Source organism: Ammospiza caudacuta, chromosome 6, assembly GCF_027887145.1.
Source record: "Ammospiza caudacuta isolate bAmmCau1 chromosome 6, bAmmCau1.pri, whole genome shotgun sequence".
Classification (NCBI taxonomy): Eukaryota; Metazoa; Chordata; class Aves; order Passeriformes; family Passerellidae; genus Ammospiza; species Ammospiza caudacuta.
The window spans coordinates 1,167,315-1,190,600 of NC_080598.1; the positions used below are offsets into that span (position 1 = coordinate 1,167,315).

A 23,286-nucleotide genomic window follows, 5' to 3' on the forward strand; every position below is an offset into this window, starting at 1 on the left:
TGCCAATAAAATGACAGGAAGGCTATTTTTAGTCTAGATGATGTAGACCAAGCATAAACAGCCCATGGCTATGCTACTATTGAGGATCAGATCTAAATACAAGTACTAGATTTCCTCCCTGTTGGTTTTTTTTTTTAATAGCAACAAGAATTACAAATTACATACTGGTCTGTATCTCTTAATAAAAACTCATCCTAGAAGGAGAAGCATTTTTCCCTTCATTAAAGCAAAAAAAAGGAAGCTGATGTAACTCCTGCCATGCTACTCTCTGGTAGAAAAAGTGGATTCGAGGCAGTAGAGGAAACCTGCAACCTGCCCAGAATTACAAAGCCTTACACCAAAAGGTGAGAAGTGTTGATTAGCAAGTTTACCAAGGGCTTTAGATAGCAGACCTGAGACATCTCCATCTCCAGAGACTGCAGCATTTACCAATCAAGCAAAACGTGACCAAATCCCCAATAAATCCTTGAGAGAAGAGATGAAACCAATGGATAACTGCACAAAATGGAGAAACAGAAGGAAAATGCTGCTCAGTTGTGACATCTGGCACCTCCAGAGGCCAGGGATGCGTTCATCCTGTACGTCACACACTGGACACCCAGGCTGGGGTTACATCCACGAGCAGGCCCTGGTTTGGACCATCCTTGGTCTGCTCTGGTTCATCCACTCGCGCGTTGGCTCACAGATGAAAGCAGCTAAGGGGCAATGCCTGAACCCTGAGCTATCCTGGGACAGCCATCCTCAACTGAGAACCCTCCCAGAGCCAAGGATCTGCAAACTGCACAGAATCACACAATTCACAGAATGACTGGGTTGGAAGAGACCTTCAAGATCACGGAGTCCAACCCAGCCCCAACCCCTCAACTAAACCCTGGCACCCAGTGCCACATCCAGGCTTTGCTAAACACACCCAGGGATGGGGACTCCAGCACCTCCCTGGGCAGCCATTCCATAACTTTATCACCCTTTCTGTAAAAAAACTTTTTCCTAAAGTCCAACCTATATTTCCTTTGGTGTCCTCTCATTCTGTCGGTTCCTGGAGAAAGAGACCAACCCCACCTGAGCAGAGCCACCTTTCAGGAGCTGTAGAGAGTGATAAGGTCAGCCCTGAGCTCCAGCTCCTCCCTGCTCCATCTGGAGAGCCAGGAGCCAGCCTGGGTGAGGCAGTCACTAAGCAGCTCCTCCCCAAACTCGGGGAATGTTTTGCTCACAAATATTTCAAATGCCTGGCAGATAATCTCAGGTGTGCCACAGAGACTTCAGGAACCCCCTCAAAACTCAGCTCCCATGGCCAAATCCTCAAATGTTCACATGTGGGCCACACAACCATATCCTTCCCACAAAAAGTGAGGTACAGTGCCTCAGCAAAGGTTAATAAAGATCTCAAAAATTTAAATCTTGTGCAACCAGGTTATTTTGAGAATAGCAGGGGCTGCTTTGGATGCAGCAGAAGCGGATTTCTCCTCTGCAGCACTCACACACTTGTGAAAAGTGACAAACTGGTTGGTTATCTTTGCTTTTTGCTTTTACTGTTCAACAAGACTCGAGCAAACACACTGCCCAAAGATTACTGGTTTAATAGGAGAAAAAAAGTCAGTCCATTTAGCAACTGTTTTGTAAACATAAACTCACAACACCAGAGTGATTTCTTGAGTAATTTCTTCTATAACAGACTTCAAACAGGAAAAAATTAGATGAAAAGCCCATAGACTGTGTTTTCATGAGCTAAAACCAGGTTTTTCAAACCTTAAATACCTGAAATGAGGCATTTAAAATGAACTACTTTCAGCAAGTGCTACCAGCTGTTTTCTGAAAGTCAAGCAGCCTATGATTGGTGTAAGTTGGCAGCCAAATTCCCTTTATTTATTTATGCATTTATGGACAGCAATAAAAAGCTTTAATTATTGTACACTATACAATTATTGCTTACTTTCTTCAGAAGGAAGGAGGAAACAGAACAGTTAATTCAGTAATATAATTCATTCTGAAGGGGAATAATATGGTGTCAATGTTAAGCTGGCCAGAAACACCACTTTAACTGCAATAAATAATGTTTTCCTTCTAGGAGACAGCTTCACTTGATATTTCAAAAGCTATTGGTTTTCAACATGCAATGAGAAACTTTAAATTACATTGTGTGTGTGAGACAGAATCCTTTGAAAACACTATGAAATATAACTGAGAAAAACCAAATACAAAAAATATCAAAACCATGTAACTAGAACAACTGTGAGAGAGAGAGCAATAAAGATGGCATGACCAAAATCTAACTTTGCTTACACTTTGGGCACTGTAGTCCTCACCCCTTTTGCTTATGACAATCTACTTTTTGCACAATTCTCTTGGCCAGAAATATAAGAATAAAATGTACTCTGGAATGTAGTTACAGATAATACCCCATAATTAAGCCAAAGCAAAAAGTAGTATTTGCACAATGATTTTGGAACATTTTTTCTTCAGCTATGGTACTTTGCAGTGTATGTTTATTTTTTTTCCCTCCTCTCTCTTTTTGGCACTTTCATGAAGTCTTTCAGACTGAGGATAATGACTAGTTTGCTCTCAATAAAAATAATTTAAAAACCCATGCTCCTGTATTAACAGCTCAATAAAGGGTAATATTTTTTGTGAATCAGTGAAAGAAATAGATCAGAAAAATGGTATGAAACAATTTCTGTAGATGTGAAAAATTTAAAGAAACTATAAATTTGTGGTTTCCTTGCAGATTTATGTTCATCCAAAACCACTAATATTTTCAAAAGACTGGAAAAGTTAACACTTAATCTTGAATTTCCAGAATTCCAATAAAACACTGGAAAGTTAAGTGTGGAAATGGCAAATGTTTGGCAGCATTGGTCTGTTTCCCCACAAAATGCCATTTTAACCATTTACAAGTATTAGGTATGGCTATTTTCCAGTTTCCTCATTCAGAGAGCACTTTGAGTCACTTCCTACCCAAAGATCATGATTAAAACCAGAACAAACAGCCCTGAGACAAGGAGATCCAGATGGACGCACATCTTGGATGTGGAAAACCCTCCTCCTCTCATCTTTTACTAAGAACCCTGAACCCCAGGGCATGGCAATAAGGTTCAGGGACAACGCACACCTGTGGATGAGAACGTGGGGCTTCCTCTCAGCTTGCTTTTTCATTTTCCTGCCTTTACAGAGACACAGAAAACCTGAGATGTGTTTTACCAGGTAACACCCTGACTGGATTTGTTACTCTTTGTGAAATGAGAACACGGTACAACGACAAAATCACCTAATTTTATTAAAACTTGTGATATTTTAAAGAGCATTTAATGGAAGTGGCACTCAGTTCCCGCTGAGAGCTACTACAAATATGAGGCTTAACTCTTTTTGCTTCTTAAAGACTCACCATCAGTATCTTTCTAACTCATGCCCACAGGCCTTTGTCTAAAACAGAGTGGATAATATAATAGTGAATAATATAATAGTGAATAATATAATAGTGAATAATATAATAGTGAATAATATAATAATGAATAATATAATAATGAATAATATCATCCTTTATAGAGATTTGTAAAGAAAGAGTTTTTAAACCCTTATCAACCAACACTTTTACAAAAAGATGCCCTTATTCTACCTGCCTTCCAACAGTTAGAAAGTGGGAATATGTCAGCTGCTTTACTTTTCTGGCAAATGCAGGAGAGGCTGACCCACTTATTGAGAGAGTGAACAGGCCAAACCCTTTCGTGCTGCAACACTGACCCTTAGCACAGATCCTGAGAATGAGCAGCCCATTACAACACGCACAAGTGACCCTCCAGAGCATTAATGACTTTGTGCTGCACGTTCTCCCCTTGCAACAGCACGTGGCAGAAATATTTCCAAACACCAGAATTATTTGTTTAAGTGAGTTCTGTTAAACGGGCTCTGTTTGCTAACGAGAAACTGCACTTGCACGGTATTGCAAGGGTTAAAGTTTTGAAAAATTGAGTGGAACTCTCCCATTACAGTGTTATACAACCCATAAGACAAAATTAATTGTAAAATAAATTTCAGGATATTACAAATCTTCCTATGAAACCTAAGAGTTAGCAATATATTCCTGTATTTGCCTACAGACAAATAATTAATAATTCAATTTACATTAATAAGCAGCATACAACAAGAAGGCGATATTTTCAAATTAAATCCTTCCTCATGTGCACAGGACATGTGTTCTGAAATTCCATATACTCCATAAAATTCCATACATTCCATAAAATTGATCACTTGATTTCAGTCCAGTGTACCATTAAGATTCAGAGAGTTTTTCTTTTCAAATAGGAGCTCTCCAAGTATTGCTTCACCTCAAGTTATTATAATTTAAAAATGCTCTCCCAAAACTTCAGCTAAATTGTACTGTCACAATTTAAAACACGTATATTTATTCAAAATTGTTTGAAAGAATGTAATACATTTTTGACAGGCCGTCTTTTACAATATTGAAATCAAATCCTTGATTTCATCAAACCCTTCATATTCTGTGCCTTATTCCTGGAAGGCTCATGCCAAAATGATTTAGTTTGATTTTCTTTAACAATGGTAGGTTGGCTTGACAGCATCTGACAAAACAATTCAGTGAAGTACACCATACCAGGTAAAGAGAACCTGAACTGGCTACTAGGTGAAATAATGCAAAATGGAGCTTGGTATTATGACAGAATTAATTTTGCAGGAGAATCAAAGAAAATTTTTTTTTTTTTAGTTTTATTATTTTTAGATTAAGAAAATGTTACGGTGTTATAATTATTTTCTTTTGAACTATTTTTAAAACACCCAGTGGTGAATGTAATGGGGCAAACGGACAGGAAAAACCAATGCAAAAACCGTGGTTTTGCTGGTATGAATTCCAGCGGAATTTTACTCCAGTGTTTTGCCTCTCTCTGTTGGAAATTCTGGTTTTGTGTGCAGAGTTCCCTGCACTGGAGCCCCCCAGCTGGAGAGAGCATCCAGCACAGAGTTTGCCAGGGATGATGCAGCTGCCCAAGGCATCCCACGCAAGCCCCAGGGGTACCTCAGACACACGGGGGTGAGAAAACTGCAGAAATACACTTTCTGTAACACTTTGGGAAAGTTTTGTCTCGCCCCTGAGCCAGGAGAAGCAGGGAAGTCTCATCCCTGTCCCAGGCAGACACAAGTGCTGGCTTGTTAAAAGAAGGTTTATTTTGATACCATAAGGCCCCAACTGAGGGTCAAGTCTTGTCTCACTGTCTGTTTTGACAATCTCAAAATGCAGGGTAGTTTTTTCTATATTTCAAGGTGTATAGATCAGTATGGTAACATGTATGTTGTAGCATGTATTAGCTTATTTTCCTTATTTTACTGAATGGTTGCTGTAGAACTGACATTTAACGTAAATTTATAATTAACCAGTGTTTCCTTTTGTCAGCTCCCAGGTTCACTTATTCCTTTTGTTAACAGTGGCCAAAAATAGCTCATTAATTCAACTGCATTTATTTACAGATCTACTCAACTTCAGAAACATCTGAGGAACGTAATCAAGATAATATTGTCTTTAGCCATTAATGAAGACAGCCTCAAATTCTCTTGGGAGGAGCTAAAAGAAGTGATGCCATTTTCTAGTTCTCACTTCAGCTGAGAGGTTGGTATGGCATGGATTTTAAATATATACTGATTTAAGAGATACTGTATTTTAAATATATACTGGTCCCATATGTGCTGAGCCCCTCAGGACCAAACCTGTGCTCTGGTTTTACTGCAGGCATCAGCTCTGGCTTGTCTCTCTCACCTCTTTGGGTAAATAACCCCTGACAGTGGCCACTTGCACCTCCCTTTTGCAAATAAGAAGTTTACCACAAGCAATGGAAAGAGAGACACTGAAAGGAGGACAAAAAAAAGTCAGAAATTCAGAGATTTCAGATGGAGGCTACCTAAGCCACAGCTCCTGTTTTAAATGGCCAAAATCACCACCTCAAAGAGTTTGAAATCATCTTCCAAATACCAGTGTTGGACACACAACAGACACAAGGAATGCCTGGAGTTGCAATTACTTCTTATTTTGGCCATCATTCATTTTCTCACAGTCTTTCACTGCCAGATGAAGACAGGACATTCATTATCTGAATGCCTGTGGAACAATTTGTTTATTTTTAATTCTGCATAGGCTCAGTTGCTGGTTTTGGTGGTTATGTTTCCTTCCAAAGACTTCACCTTTTACTCTGGCAATTAGCATGGGGAAAATGAAATACAGAGTGCTCCACAGTGCCATACTTCATCTGTCCTGCTCTGAGAAACCAGCCACAGGACTCCTCTAATTCCTTCCCCTCTCCTGGTAGGAAACACCTCTCAGAAAAGGTCCTGAATCTGTACATTAAGCTCTGGAAACTTTTTTTTTTTTTTTTTTTTTTTTTTTTTTTTTTTTTTTTTTTTTTTCTGCATGGTTATTCTTTAAATCATATATGACATTTGGCCTCAAACTGAGCTGGCTTCTAAAGAATTTATTGTGGGCTGCACAGGTGGTGTAGCCATTTAAAAGAAAATGTTGGCTGCTGTGACTTGAGTTTTGATTAAAAAAATGTATTTGCACAACAACTATTTATTAGACAAACCATAATATAAAAACTTCTAGGAAAAAGCTTCATCTCTATACTCCTAATAATTGACAGTAACTTGAAGACTTATAAATTAAGCAAAACTAGGGAATTAAAAAAAAAAAACCACCCTCAGAAACTTTGCTATTTGCAAGCACTTATCTGAATGTATCAGGGGTTTTAACTTTAAATAGATAATTTCAGAGGTCTGTGTTGTCCAGACAATAACAAAGGGAGTTAATCAAATATGAATCTTCTCCAACTGTCTTGTCAAACCAGGTAATGATGTCCTGCCAGCCAAACTCAGAGGGAACATGTGAAACAAATACAAAAGTAAACAGGCCCTAAGCTGCCCAAGGGAAAGTCAGCAAGATGGCAATTTCAATCATTTGGAATAATACTAAAGCAGCCTTAGGCTTTTCTCAGAATGGAAACATGTCACTGTTACTGCAATATTTGAACAAATCAGACTGCAAAAGAAAGGAACACTTATGTAATCACAGCCGTGGAGCAGCGCTTTACTCAATGGTGAGGTGGAAAATAATTAAAGGAAAATGTCCTTTTTGGAGAGTAATTATAAATCTACCCCAGTAACAAAGATAAACAATCTCCCCATAGAAATTTGGCGCGGTGAAAAAACCAAATTTAAGCAGAGATTTCTTAAGTCTTGACACAGGAGGCTTTCGAACAACAAAGATAAAGTTCTGTCAAATAAAACTACGAATGTAATGCTCCTACAAAATTTCTCCAATGTTGATAAAAGTTACACTCAGAGCTACAAAGCAAACTTCAAGAACAGCTCTGCTGAACGGCCGCATTAAGAAGAGCGGGCTGTCATATCATTTGACTGAGAAATCAAAAAATATTTCAAATATTTGGGGAACTTACCTAATCAGTAAACGTTCAGTATGTGTCTAGTCATGTAGCCATCTTTTAGTCAATCATCAGAAAATCAAAGGCAAATTGGCATGACTCAACCCAAACTTTAATACCGCATGATTGTGTCGTGTAAGCTTGTTTTGTGCGAGGGCTGCTGTGGTTTTAGCGGGGAGATTAACGACCGGACCTAAGCTGGCCTCCAAACCTTGCCCTGCTGATGCCTCAAGCCCTTTGAAGTCTGACCATCATACCTGGCAAAACAACAGTGGGAACCAGGCTGGTGTCAGATCTAATCAAGTTTCCTGCCTCAGCATAGCTAACTATGGGGTACACTAATTGGCCCAATTGCGGATTATACCTTTTGCTACAGATTCGAGACAATAATTTAGTCAAATGATGGTTTTTATCTCCTTCTAATTAAGATTCCAAAGTGGGAAGAAATAGGATTAGACAGGCTAACTTCAAAATTGTGTCCTTTAAAGTGGCATGCACATAAGATAGATCTCTGATAATGCTGCATAGAAGAGAATATTGCTAGTAACTAACGTGTGAAGATTTGAGAAAGCTTGAAATAGCTACTGCACCTTTTAGATAAACATGGAAGCTTTCCTGGAAGGTTCCTCTTCATCATTTATAAATGGACAATGAGCACTCATAAATATTCATTAAAAAACCATTTTCATCCTGAATTTTAAAATAAAATCTCTCTGGAGAACATTTCAATCCATCTTATTTTGATGAAGAAGACACAAGGAAAACTGAAATGGTTAAAAGATTCTGCAGGCCATAAAGAGGTGGAGTTCCTCCCACAAAACTGCAATCTAATAAAATAGATTTGACATTCAAGGTTTTCCACCTGTGAGGGCCAAACCATAAGGAGTTATTTAACTGGTGAGCAATCCAGACATGAGTAAATCCATGTCCCATGCTCTTATTTAAACTATAAAAAAAGAATGGTCCAGTGAAGAAAACCCGTTTGGAAGAAATGTCACCGTAATTCATAGGTTCTGCGTTTCCAGCTTTTCTTAAGCCATTTGATTTTAAAGCAGCATTTCAAGTAGAGGGCAATATTTTTATCCTAAATCATGCATATAAGTATGTAGAATCTTTCCAAAAACTTTAAGGTACTCTATATAAATTTTCATTTCGTATTTAAGCTACGTACTGAAGAAGCCCTAGCTCATTGCATTGTGTATAAGGCACATACAATGCTTGCAATGCACACTTGTTGCGCTGCTTTTTGCTTCTGCCCCCAGAACCAGCGCTGACTGACTGCTGACACGTCACATTCTAGCTGCAGAAACCCATTTCAGAAGACCTCATTCACATCCCTTCCTAATTCAGTTTTCCCTTGCTCCCATTTTCTTACCCCAGCCAGCCTCTCTGCTTTCCCTAACAGTATGAGGAAGAAAAACATATGTATTATGGATTAGCGAAACTTGTACAGGAAGATCACAGTAGGACAGCGATCTAACATGTTCAAAAAGGGAGAGTTTGTGTCAGTTCAGCTTACAGAAAGCATATCTCTAACAAAACCTGAAGTTACTCAAAGGGGGCTGCAGCTGAGCAGCGAAGGCAGAAATTACACAAGTGGCTCATCCACGCATGTCTGAGACAACAGGTTGTTTCAAGAGTTGCACTTCACTCCTGTTTCCAATGTCCCATGGCTAATTCAATTCTTTTTACAGAGCCTCCTGCTAAGGGTTTTCTTTCCTTCCAAATTACATTACAGATTAGAATCTCAAACGTGTCTGGAAGAGAAAATTGTATTCTGAGACGCCGCCCAAACACCCTAATTCACAGCTATGACAAATGAGAATTTACTGTGCTGTGAAATGAGGGTGCACGCCTCTCTACACCTCTGAAAACAGAGAGAACATTTGTATTTTAAAACCAAACACAGACTACCAAGGGTTTTGTTCCTACTGTACTGCTCAAAAGCAGTTGCTCAAATGCTTTAATGCCTCACAACGCCTGGTCCCACTCGCTGCATTCTCTGGAAAGTGACAAACCTTCTAAAGGAATTGTCCTGGGGAAAAAAGCCCTCCTCCATGTGCTTGCCTTTAAGTGGCTTCTGAAGAGGATCCCTCTGGTTGAGAAACTTCTAGCACTCACGCAGAGATGACCAGCATGAAGAACTGGCTGCCTGATTAACTATTAACTACCTCTCAATAGGATTAGATAATTAAAGACATTGATGACCATTAATTAGGAGGAGGGCACCTTAATTTGTCACTTGATAGGGCCCTTTCAATGATTTATAGGTTAGGGCTACTTGCAATTGTGAAGGGGAGGGGGCAGTGAAGAGAGAGAACCCTTAAGTTACCTTATCAAGTGGCCAGCTAAAAAGGGCAGAGGGTCAAATAAGGGCCAAAGTGGTCACTTAAGGGTGAAGTCCCAAATACCAAAGCAGTGCCAAGCCACATTGACCAGCATTTGGTGATGGAGTAAAAAATATGCTAATTTATTGGTGGCAATTCTCCCTTTTTATGGTTTCAAGCAGTTAAGACAAGTGGCCTGCTTAAGAGCTTTTCATTTGAAAAGAGATTAAACAAAATGGTTTGTCAGGGATGCTTGGCTGTTTTATGTCTTTGTTAAAAAAAAAAAAAAAAAAAAAATTTGCCCAGACTGTACCAATGACTATTGCATCACCCTGAAAGCCATCTTCCATCTCTAAGCATTACTTGGTTAATAAATACATCAGCTCTAATTGCTTAATAGTGCTATGTTCATTTGCTCTTTAGCAAGATTAAAATGAAATACATCTTTTGTATAACTGCCTTCTATCAGGACTGCCTGCATAAAGGTCACAGAAAAAAAGTTTAAATTTAGTAGGAAATTTACTTAAGGACATTAGTGTAAATGATACTGTGTTTAAAATGACATAAAAGAGCGAAAGGTGATTTCAGTAATGCAAAGAAAATGGTTTCTGAATACTGATAAGGACACTTATCCCCCACACCACACACAATTTTAGCCAACATTATACATTAAAATCCCTCTACTGGGGTAATAACATGTAGCTACTTTCCCACCCACTAACACAAGTAAGAGCGAGTCATTAACATTTAATTAAATATGCTCCTGACATCCTTAGAAACATGTCAGGCTTTGTTATTGAAGGTTGTGGCCTACTTTCTATGTACATTTTAAACCAAAATAAAGTATTTATAGCGCAGCAAACGAGACATTTTTAATTAGGAGGCATATTACAATATTTTAGAAACCCCTTCCCAACAGCAAAGCCAGAACGAAATGAATTGACATCATCTGATGCATATTTTATGTATTTCAACAAAATGAAACATAAGAGATGGGATTAGCTCCACCTTTTGGGTTCTAAACAGCGAAACAAGGTTTCTCTTACCTCGATGGTGAACTGCTTCCTTTTTAATCTAAAAGCAAGGTCCTTGGTGTCTGACACATCACAGATCAAGCTATTGAGCCGAGGAATCTGATGTACATGAACCAAACCTTGTGGAAAGAAAGAGTAAAGGAGCGGGGGAAGAAAAAAAAAAATAAAAAAAAAATTAAGGAAACGCTGTCATCCAGATGCATAAATTAGAGTCTTACAGCAGAATTCTGTATATTTACACACACTCATCCTCCCCTTTTTAAACTGGAGCTTACTACCAGGAGCAATGAAGCAAATGGCGCGATTATGCTCAAGTAATCAAGCAGAATAAGATAAACAGAAATCCTTGTGCGGGGAAAACTAATTGCACTTCGGTACAGGAGTACAGATGTAAAGAGCCATCTTAATACTTGTCAAAACTCCAGCCCGTTTGTGTGTGATTTCCCCTCGTATTTACAGTAAGCAAATATGGCTATCACCTTGCACGCTGCCCACGGCACCACGGAGTGATCTTTATTTTATTAAATGCACCAGTAAGCAGCCAGCAAAACAAGGCTTATGGGTTACTGAGAACCACCGAAGCTCTAATGAGAGCTCCTTCCTTTCCTGCCCCGAAAACCACCTGAAAACAACAACAACAACAACAACAACAACAACAACAACAACAACAAAAGTTTCTGGGGAAATCCCGGTTCAGGTGACGCTTTTTAATGATTTTTAACCCCCCAGAAGAAGTAAATTTTGCTCCTGCAGGAGGTTTCTGGAGCTGCTCAGATGTTTTTAGCAGCGCTAGGTGCACCGCAAGCTCCGCGTTCTGTCAGCTGCAAGTCAGGCTGATTTTTTCTGACAAGGACGCTGGATGGTTTTTGTGCAGCCTAATATAGTCTCTGAACAACCTAAGGGGGATTTTCTACGTCTGAAAACCAGGAAAATTCTTCAGGGCTTCTCAATTACTGGCCTATATTTGTTTTTCAGAAAGCCAGCGTCTAAATGGAAATACTGAACGTTTAGAAAAGGTACCTGACTTCAAAACGGCAGCTGTGAGAAAATCCCCAAACATTAAACCCCTTATTTCAAATAAGGCAAGTATTTTTTTCAGGCACTTATTATTTTTTTTTAAAAGTTTCCTAAAATTGAAGCACTTTAAAAATCAGCATTTTTTTTGGGCACTAATTACAAAAATTGTCAATAATATTAGAAAAGTGTTATTACAGTTTTAAACCTTCTATGCCTGCCTACTGTACAGTGAATTAGAAGAACTATTTTTAAGGTTTTTGAGTAAAAAATCTAATTATTACATATAGGAACAGCAGGTATAACACAGAGTTGCTTATATACAGTATCCCAAAAATTTCCATTTAGGGGTAAGCTATATAATTCTTTTGTTATTTTGTGGCTTTTCAAACATTTAAATTTGCAGGCAGCTTAACAAAATGATTACGGTGGATTCATTAAATAATGCAACAACGTAATCAAACTTCTCTTGAGTAATGTCAAAATCTTTCATCATCTGCAATAAATAAATACTTTAAAATATGTTCTTAGGCAAAAAGAATCTACCAAGTTAAAACCATTAGAAACACCTTTTTTCAGACTGTCAAATTAAGGTTGTGCAAATCTCAAAAGCTATGTACATTGGCACATAATTTGTATTAAATAGCACCAGAAATGGCTTAGCGTGCCTTTTTAGAGGAAACCAGGAAATAAAAGCTAAAACAAACATTTTCCTAAAGGATCTCTTCAGTAATGAAAAAAGGAGTATTAAATTGACAGAATTATGCAAGCATAAACAAAGGCCATATCACGATTATACAGTTGGAAAAATAATTAGGCAAATTATTCCAGCTTTTGTTCAGGTTTCTTTTTCATTCACCTTTTTTTTTCCAGATAATGAAATGTGCACCACTTTCACAGTCAGAAAGATTTTTCTCTGATTTATTAATTACAGCTTGCATACACACAGTGGTGTCTCAACACCATCTTTGCTTTTTTTTTTTCTGTGTACTCCATACATTCTGCTGGGGAAAACACTGCCACTGTCATGTGTTTACAGCAGATTTCAGATAAGCAGTTTACTTTCAGCTGAAGGTTTCCATGGAACTAGAGTAATATTACAATAATAAGAGCTGTAATTTATGCACAGTGCTCTGGATTAGCTAAAACTGTTATCCACTGCTCTGGCTGTGCACAACTTCTAATATTATTTTTAAAATTTAAATAGTTCTGCTGCAACAGCTGACAAAAATCTTAGGGAAAGAAAATGCAAGATTAAGCACCATTACCCATTTTGAAGATAAAACACTTGAAAGGCTACATGACTTTTTAGCAAAATCGGTTTCATATTTTACATTTCCTTAAAAGCGCAAGTGCTGTAACCTATAGCTGACAAAACAGAACCTTATTTTTCAGCACATAATCCGGCAGTTTATTCACCTTACTAACTAAAATACATGTTTTCCCGTGTTCTCAATTTAAAACTTGGCAGATTAGAAAGTATTGATTTCATGACAAGTCCAGCTCGCTGGTCAGACGATTGCCAAGCCTGCCCTGCATGTGAATTCCCCAAAGCCTGCCTGGTGAGATGTACATCTGATTGAGCCATGCCTCAGTAATGCAGCTTGACAACATGCAAGGAGTTGCCATGTTTCCTTTGCAGCCTTAATGCACTTTGCTGGAAATTTCCCTAACTCAAGGCTGCTTAGGCAAGGGGAAACATTTAAGAGGTATAATTCCAAAATGAAATCAAACGCTGCTTTAGAGCAGATACCCAATTGGAGGGCGAGCTGCTAAGTGCCCCAGAAACACCCAGGGCAGGCTTTTTGCCTTGCTGAAGATGGAACTCACCGTGGTAATCCTTGTACAATGGATTGGTTTCTCTCTCAGAGCCAATAAATGATTCAAGACCAACCACCATATCTGACAAGTTTGTTACACGTTCCATAATTGCTTTATTCTGTAAGACATGGAAACAAAATACACATCCTACGTGATGAAAAAGGTAATTAATGTTCACAGAGCAAGCCTTGGTCTTCTCTGTGACAAACTGTGAGGGGAAAATAGGTCATCAATACATAGAAATTATGTTAGAAGGCCTTTTTTCTTAAAAAAAATAAATTAAAAGACTTCAAGTATGTGTCTAAAGAAAACAAATATTTGACAAGGATAAACCATGAAAGGGCTAACTTAGCACTAAATTAACATTTCCCTAAATCTTCACAACAAGCATTTGCTGACATCAGCAATATCTACAAGCCATGTGTTAGGCTTATCTCTCATTGATTTCTGCTGTGAGTCGGATGCCCAGTTTTTGTTTGGGTTCTGAAAACCTTGGTTTTTAATACACTTAGGCATATCATCTCTAATACTTTGAGCAAGCAGAGCCCACACAATTATTCATTTTGGCTATCAGTGGAACACGGAGAACTCAATGCTGGTTTCTCAGCACTTTTCCCTGTAAAAGTTTCTCTCTGCACAATATATGACTCTAAAGCTTCAATCAGCATTACCATTTCTCAATATATTTGCAATTTTTTACGCGCTGCCTTATGTCTTGTTCTACAATGTACAGTCACATGCCTTAAATAAGCTGTTTTCCACGTGGTTTTCTTTACTCAATTTTATATAGCAGAGAGACATTCAAAGGTCACAACAGAAATCTTCAGAGGTAAGTCAGAAAAAATGTTCTTAAATGCTTTGATGATGTCAGTATTTAATGAGGAAAAAAGAGAACCATTTCTGTGGTAAAAATCAAAATATTTCTTGAAGATAACAAATAGTTATCTTAATAGTTATAATACTTGTTCTTGGTGCTTGTAGGTGCTACATTTATCAAACCTTCAGGGGTATCAAGACTAATCATCTCAAAATACCCATTACAATTATAAGGAATTAGCTCTGCAGCCCCAGGTTCTAGTTTGGCATTTTTCACTGATTTTAAAGTATTTTGTACATTTTGCACTTCTTTCATGAACTGTATGACTTCTGCTTATTCTGAAAGGTAAATTTAAATACTGCTAAACCATTCCATAATAGCAATTCATCAATTAGGAGCAGAGACACTAAAACATCCCCAGACATGTTAGAACAGTCCATGCATTGTACTGACATTCAGGTTTATAAAAATGGTGATCAACCGCTCCCAAGAACCCACATTTCAATAACCATTGTTTTCCAGCCACAGAGAAGCTTACAGAGCAGACACCAAAGGCGAAAGTCTCCTGCTCCCGTCAAAGCACAAACAGAATTCTGTTCCCTGACCTCCACATGAAGCTGTGGTCTGCCTGGGACAGCCCAATCTGCTCAGGTTACCAGCCCTAAACCCACAGATCCCATGGCACCTTCACAGCCCCTCCCTTCCCCACCTTCCGGGCCAGATGGCACCAAATCCTGGGGAGGGGGCTCTTTTCAAAGCCTCTTGCGCCCAGGCCAAGAGCATCCACCCCCGTGGAGCCAGGGAACTTCCATTTTACCCACAAATCTAGCCACGGAGGATGATAAAGTGCTGTCACCCCGCAGAATTTCCTTTCTGAGGAGTAACACAAGTGATGTGAGGTAAAAAGGACATTGCCCACACATCAGTCCCCACACCTTGCTCTTGTGAAGCTGGCTTGCAAATCATCTCCTCTTCTAGGAAGAGAGAGACAATATATTGTATTTTAATGGAATCCTTAGTCTACGGGGGCAGTCACATAAAGATGGCATAAATGTAAATCTAAAGTAGTCAGTGACCTCTGTAACCCCACAGACCAGAAATGGCCATCTTTTGTCCGCTCTTCAGGAGGCTGCTGGATGCTATTTGTGTAAGTAAGAAGCAAAAAACTTTTATATAAATAAATAAACACTGATGATTCCTGGAAAGAAAGCTAAACTCCTGATACAAAAAAAACCCCAAAAACAAAACTATCCTTTGAAAAAAACATTTGCTGTCTGTTGATGTTTTTGTTTGCCAGTTTTGATAACAATGGGTCACAAAAACTGTGGAAAGAAACCATCAGCAACATACCCCCATCACTGACAGTCCTGCAAATCATAAGAATAGCATCCTTCTATTTGGTTTTAATTCAAAATTGAGATTCAAGTGAGGGACAGCACCTCAATCTTTGCCTAACATGCTGGGTTTCAGCTCTTCCTCTGAAAGGGTTTGCTTTCTTAAATGGTGCTCTCTTTGCCCACGCTGATTTTGTTTTTGTTTTTGAAGTGTGTCAAAATATTCCCCTGGCTTAATGCAGTGTATCTTGGGAAATATTTTGCACAGTGGATGGCCACACCAAACAGACATTTGCTTATGTGGCACTGTTGCCATAGATCTGTATCTATCATGTGTTTTCTAGTTTGCAGCGTTCAGCACATTAACGCCCGATCAAAGCTGACGTCAGCACACAGATAGTTGTGATGTATGGCACACTGACATAAACACACAAATCATGTTGCCCCATCTGGGCTGGAAAATTCAACAGAGCTCCAGATCTTCCTCCAGCCCCATACAAATATACCTCCTGCTTCTGGCATAAACTTGGCAGCTCTGGAGGGGAGCCAGGACATGGTTAGGAGGGAAGCCAGGAATGGTGAGATTCAGGGAAAGAGTTTGTTGGCAGCTACAAGAGGTATTGTTTTAAATTATACTGAAAATGAAAAAAAAAAAAACAAACCCAAAACAACCCAAAAAGCCAGTCTTGGAAAGTTTTCAGTCTTGCTAGATGTGCCACAGTTTTTATAAATTAGTTAGTTCAGCCAAAATATAATTATTCTAACAACATGGTAGCAATCCTGTTGTGCAGGCTGGGCTGGGCATCCATTCTGTGTCTTACTTTGTGCTCCTGTTTGAGACAGACATTTTCTTTTAAGTGCAAACTTGCAATATTTGGGTTCAACCAAAGTGTACTTTCAAAACATGTCAGGAAAATCCACGTAGCGAGCTGGCTCTGGAAATGGGAACTGCACACGTGCTCAGGCAGCTTTGGGCAAGGGAAATATGGAAAAAGATTGCTTTGCATTACTAATTTATTTTCAGAAGGTGCATAAGATTTGAGTGATTATTTGTGCAATAATTTGATCAGTTGTTTTATATATTGTTTAAAAATATTTATTTACAACAAAAGCTGTTTAAAATGCCCTGTGTTCTGCGTTTGAGTACAAAGCATGGGACTCCACCAACAGAAATTCTGTGTGCTCAAACTTCCACACCGAAATTAATATTGTGTGTTTCTACTGGATTGAGTTCTCAATGCACCACAATTTTATCATTGCTACTATTAATCAAATGAATCTTGGTTCATCTGGATTCCCTATTAAGGAAAAAATCTGTCTTTTCCCCTCTGGTTTAATTTCTAGCTCTCCTCTGATTCCCTGTCAAAATTTTTCCAACACCCAAAATGTCCTCTCATTTTGCCAGTTTCTAAAAAATTAAAAACCTCACAACATTTATGTAATGAAAATATTCAAATCCTCAGTGCTTGCACTGCATAAGTAAAGAAAAGTCAGGGAGTGGAAAATTTTCTTTGGACAGCCTGAACTTTTCTACATAATACATACAAAGAATCTCAAAATTTAAAAGGAAATAAGACACTCATGTTAAGGATCTACAATAAGATAGAACTACCACCTATATAAATATATATAATATATAAAAATATAAATATAATATAAATAGAAACCTTTTTGCATATATTTGCATTTTTATTCTGATTAGTACATGAACATAATTTTAATATGGACTTACATACTGCATTGAAAAGAAGGTATTTTAAGGGCACACCTCTTTTCAGAGAGACATTAGGCCTATATTTTGGTAGAGGGCTACTTCTGTATCTTTACATTCTGGTAATATAATCCCCTCATTGATTTTATTTTAAACAATTTAATTAAGAATTAATACATTGAATCCTACTTCAATTTCATCACCTATACCACTAATTACAAATATTGTTTGTACTGGGACAAAACCCAGTTTCAGAGTTTTGTATGACAGCAAAGAGCAATTCAGACAGTTCTCCCAAGCCCAGGTAAAATTTTAATTTGAGGCAACAATCTCTGTTGTTACCAACAGGTGAATACAGAAATCCTAACACTTCATGTGAAAGGAGGTCTCAATAATAAACACCAAGCAAGTTCATGCCAAATAATAAGAATCTTGTGAAATTAAAGCAAATTTTGGTGTGTGAAGTTTCAAGAAAAGCTAAAAAATTGTTTGTTTTTTTTTTTTTTTTTTAAATTCTGCTACATTCTGTAGCATAAAACTGAAATAAGCTTAGCACCATAATAGAGACAGGCAAATTGAACTAAAAAGAAACAATGGTTGGATATTCAATAAATGAAATAATCCTTGATATTTTTGACAGATTATCACACAATGATGCAGTAATGACTTCACAATACACAAATATTTAGCACTTGTCATTACTACTTCATCTCCAAAGGATTTTACATTGGAAATATAAGTTATTCAGAAATGTGGCTTAAATATTTATGACTATTTGTTAATAATTACTACTCAAGAAAAAATCAGAATTACCCATACATCTTCTTTTGGTAAAAGAAGTTAGGTAATGGCCCCTTGTATTAGTTTTATAGAGAGATCCAGCTTGTGTACTTATTCTGATTATTATTCACAAATAATAATAGGACATTATTATAGCAGGATTCAAAGTATTAATGTATTATTATTATTCAAAAATACCCAAAATAAATGATTAACAACTGCTCTGCCAAAAAGTGTTATTTGATAATTATTGAAGACTGTAAAGTATAAAATTCTACACATCTTCCAACTCCAAAGTGATTAGGTGTGTTTGCACACAGTAAATTTCCTAACTGAATGTTGAATTTTGGATCTAAAATGAATGTACGCTCAGGCCATGGGAATATAAAATGACCATTAACAAATTTTGGTGTGCAGAAATCTGTGCAAACCAATCTCACCAGAAAACTGAGCACAAGTGCCATGTCTTTGCTGGAAGGCTCGAGAAATAAACTTAGAGGATTTGCTGCAAAGTACAATGCCTTCAGTGATGAGAAACCCACACCTGGGGATTCCTCTTTTACCTTTGAAGAACCTTACTGACTATCATAAAACTTAGGTATAACATCCTGTATGGATGAAACAAGAGAAAAACTCATTTTGGTTGACTTGTTTAGAGGTAAAATAACATTAATGTATAATATTGCAATTATAGAATCTATTTATAGATATATTTATACTTATATATATAAAGATTTTATATATTATGTATCTATTGTTATATATAGTAATGGATAATAGACAATTATATACATTATGTATATATAACATATATATTAATATATTATGTTGTCATAGCTAAATAACATAGCTAGTCACATCAGCTAATTCAAAGCAGTAAAGAACATATTTGAAAAATTTTATACAATTTGCAGAAGCAAAGAAAGGACAAGTAATGAAGACAAGAGCAGGCAATTAGATGCAATATATTTATAAAAATGGGAAGAGAGTAACAAAGCATCTGTTGGTCAATATGTTACACAACAAATTAATTCCAGATTTTGGTTGTTCTCTTAAGGTTGCTTTTAATAACTTTGTCCTGATAGTTGCCTCTGCTGTGGGAACTCTGCAGTGTTTTTTGCATATTACCATAAAACGTCAGATGAAGGTGGGTGACACTGTACACAGTTAATTTTGATCGTTTTTCAGGAAGAATAATGAGCCAGGAAATAAAAAGTAAATACCACACACTTAAAAAGAAAAAAACAAGCAAAAAACAACACAAACAAAAAAACCCCAAAAACCAAACTTTGGATCTTCATTGAAGATGGCCTTGTGCATTACTTGAGCTATGAAAGCATCTCAGGCCAGCAAACCCTGGCACCTTACAAAATCAGAAGTATGTCTGTTCTGCCACTGAAGGGCAGACCTAAAGGCTGAAAGCAGCGAAATGAGAGCTCACTAAACAGGGATAAATCAAGCAACTCAATAACAGTTGCTGCTCCTGCAGCCTAAAAAAGATGGACCAAGTCTAGCAGCTTAAATCAAAAGTTCCATCTGTTGATCTCCAAGTGCTTCACAAACGACAGGCAAGGGCTGCACTCCTCCTTTACGGGTCAGGAACAAGCACAGAGGTGGGGTGTGAGCTGGCCAAAGGCAAAAAGGCAGCCAGGAGTGAGCAGGGACCCCAGCTCAGCCTCCCACTGCAGCTGAGGCTTGCTCCAGGAGGCGCATCCTTGGATTTGGGGCAAAACACGCTGAAGATGGTGTGGGAGTGGGAGCCCAGAAAGCTGAAAATCCTGTTATTGTGTGGCTGAAAGAGGTGACAGATGTGCAGTGTGCTAAAGGGTGACACTCCGTGAGCTGAGCCCTGCCCAATGCTTTTCTCTTCTCTTTCCTCGGCATTCTGCGACTGGAAGCACAGGCTGCAGGTGACTCTGAGTGCTGCTGGGGCATGGGGCTCCTGCATTTATTTGGAGATTAAATAAATCTGGTTGAGCCCACTTTCCACGCAGGAAAGGAAGAAATCGGTACAAGAATGAAGAAATCAGTACAAGATGTGGGCTAAGGTGAGCCCAGCACCTCTCCTGAACATTATCAGGTTTTCACTAATCAGATTGTCTCACTGTTGTAAAAGCATATAATTAGAAATCTATAGGTTATCTCTGGTCTTCAAGCATTGAAAAAATGAGCTGGTCATTTGAGCAGATTCCTCTAGAAAACTGAACACAGAAAATATGCCACGCTACAAGTTGGTCATAGGGCAGTATAAAACAGAGATGCAAAGGCAGTCTGAGGAAAGTGTCATGCAACAAAAGAGCCACAACAAAACTGCCAAAATTACATATTTGAAACCCGCTGGCTTAACTAAAATCCTATGATTCCATTGGGAGTCATTCATTATAAGAAAAAGGTTCAGGAGTTCCTTTTGTTGCCATTTTGCCTGAAAAAAATAAAAAAGCCATTGCCGTTTTCTTACCAATTTGGAAAGGCTAACACTCACTGCAACTTTAATTCTTTAAACAGCGAATCTCATTTTATTCCCAGGTGCCCAAAAAGAACCTGCACTATTATTTCAATTACCAGCACACAAGCATCAAAAGGAACACCTAACTGGTGTTGATAACCAAGTGGCAAGACTCTGCAATACAAAAACCACTTAAAAAACGAATCCCTTATCCAGTACAAAATTACAGGCTGTCATCAGGAGCAGGCTGGCAGAGCCGGGTCCAGATGGGAAACTGGCTGGGCAATAAGGAGAGGTAGGGTGGAAATGATGGGTGGGCTGGAAAGGAAGGGGACCCAAGCAAAGACATGACTGCTCCCTCTGCTGGCAAGGGCCTCCCTGCTTTAATTTTTAACTAATGAGTAGGCATTTCTTTAATTATTTAGGGTCTAGCCGATAAATAATGCAGAGCGCTCCTTCCTCAGTCTGTTGCTGTGTGCTTGCACATTTTTGAACTTATGGTGCCCTATTTCACTAGAATAATTTGCCACGGAATTAAGGCTCAGATGGATGTCTAATGGAGGGTTCCAGGCTTTTATATTTTAATTCTTCGTAAAATGAAAAGCAAGATTAGGCTATTTAACCTTCCAAATATTGTATTTTACAATGTATGCTCATTTCATATTTAATTTACACATTTCACAATATTACCACAAATTGCTTGCCATATCTAACTCTAACAAGGACTCCTTTATGCAGCAGTAAGATGCTATAAAATTAAACATTCTGCAATACAAACATACTAAATGACACATCGTACCAAAAATGTATCTCTCTTCCATGAGCAAAATCCATGACCGGTGAATTCAGCGACAATGTTCGTATTAAAACTGAATTAAAAGATGAAGATAAGCCATTCACTGCTTGATTTGTGATAGAAATTATTAGCTGCAGCAAGAACATTTAGAAAAAAATCTGTTCTAAGATTTTGGCCTACAACCAGCAGCTCCCAGAACAGGAGGGATCAGCTTTTTTTGCCCACTGTTCTCATCTGAATCCTGGCTGCAAAGCCACTCCAGCTCCCAGCTTTCCAGAAGGCTCCATCCCAGGAATCCTCGCCTGCCATTTGGTTTGCTGATTTTAATCTCCCAGGACTTTCTTACAGTGGCTCCACTATGCTGAACTGGCACTTGCTCCTAGAAGTGAGTTATTATTAAACTTGTAGGTCAATTGTGGCACTAACAACTCTTTGGAAGCTTTCAGCCACGGTGTACAATTTGCTGGTCTAATTAAATATTAATTCTAAGTGTTACATTCTGTGGCTAAGAGCTTTTATTTTCCATCATCAGTCTGGAAGAGAAAGAGGTTACAAGGCTAATTTAATTTTTTTTTTTTTCTTCCTCCGAGCATTAAAGCTTAACTACACAGGCACAAAAACATCATTAAAGATGCAGTATTCCTTTTTATTATGACTATATTCTAATTAATAGAGAATGTCTAAACAAAAAGAGGTAGAGCTGGATTCCGAAATTTCAGGATTTTTAAACAACACCAAAAGTTCCCATCAAAATGCTCCTAAGCACACGTTGCACAGGAGCCCAATATTTGCTTCTGTGAAAATCACTTCAGATGGAAATCTTAATGGAAATCAGATGGACACGTGCAAGGATTTAAATGTAAAATAGTTTTACACAAAATTTTTCTTCTTTGTTCTGATTCTGAAACAGAACAGATAAACCCTATATTTAAGGCTAGTCACAGGGCTTTTTCCTTTATTTATTTATTTTTTTTCCTAGAGCCTGAACTTAAGCAAAAAAAAAACAAAACAAAAAACCAAAAAAAAAAAAAAAAAGCTTTGGGAAAAAAATTACTACATTGCATTTTCTCAAAGAATGACTTGCTTAAAGCAATAACTCCTTTGCCCTGTATTATTTGAAGTCACTCTTTTAATCTTTACTTATCAGTGGGCTCAGTAGATGAGCCTCCTCCCTTCTGCTTCCATAACAGTTGTGTCCATGTCTGGACACTGGGCATTATATTAACTGCTCAGTCCAGTAGCCAAAAGATTCCATATGCTTGAACAGATGACTATCTCCACACTGTGATGGGATATTTAACTGTTTAGCTCTGCTGCTGTAGTTCAAAGACTTGCTTCTAAATCTCACCTGATTTTCAAAGGCGGATTTTCAGTTGATGCACCTAAAACGTGAAATAAAATTGCCACCTTGCATGTGCTCCTGCACTGCTCCAGTGTAACGTGTGCATTTTGGGAAAGAGGTTTTTTTTTTAATTAAAGAGAGATGGGGAGGATGTGTATATAGTGTCCTTCTGAAAAGTAAAATTTATTAAAATGACAAGGCTGTTTTAGGCATGTCACTTCAACAGAGAGCATGACTATTCACCCTAATATAGTTAATTTGGTTAACAGACAGCTAATATGTGGGGACAAAACCTGCTTCAGTTGTATATTGTATTTGTTTTTCAAATGGGTAGTTGTTACCAAATCAGAAGTGGCAGTGCTAGAGCACAGCTTGTTGGCAGGCAAAATCTGATTCTATGAAACCACATAATACTTTATTTATTTCTT

The 23,286-nt window shown here is 38.0% G+C and overlaps 1 protein-coding gene across 1 annotated transcript in view; it reads right to left on the reverse strand.

Annotated features, from left to right (window-relative positions):
- ELP4 (elongator acetyltransferase complex subunit 4) overlaps positions 1-23,286 on the reverse strand; it is a 145,130-nt gene that overhangs the window by 67,117 nt on the left and 54,727 nt on the right. Inside the window, exons 8-9 of the mRNA XM_058806364.1 lie at positions 13,642-13,750; positions 10,810-10,916 (exon numbers count right to left, since the gene is read on the reverse strand). Coding sequence (XP_058662347.1) covers positions 10,810-10,916; positions 13,642-13,750 — 216 coding nt within the window. The remainder of the gene's footprint in view (positions 1-10,809; positions 10,917-13,641; positions 13,751-23,286) is intronic.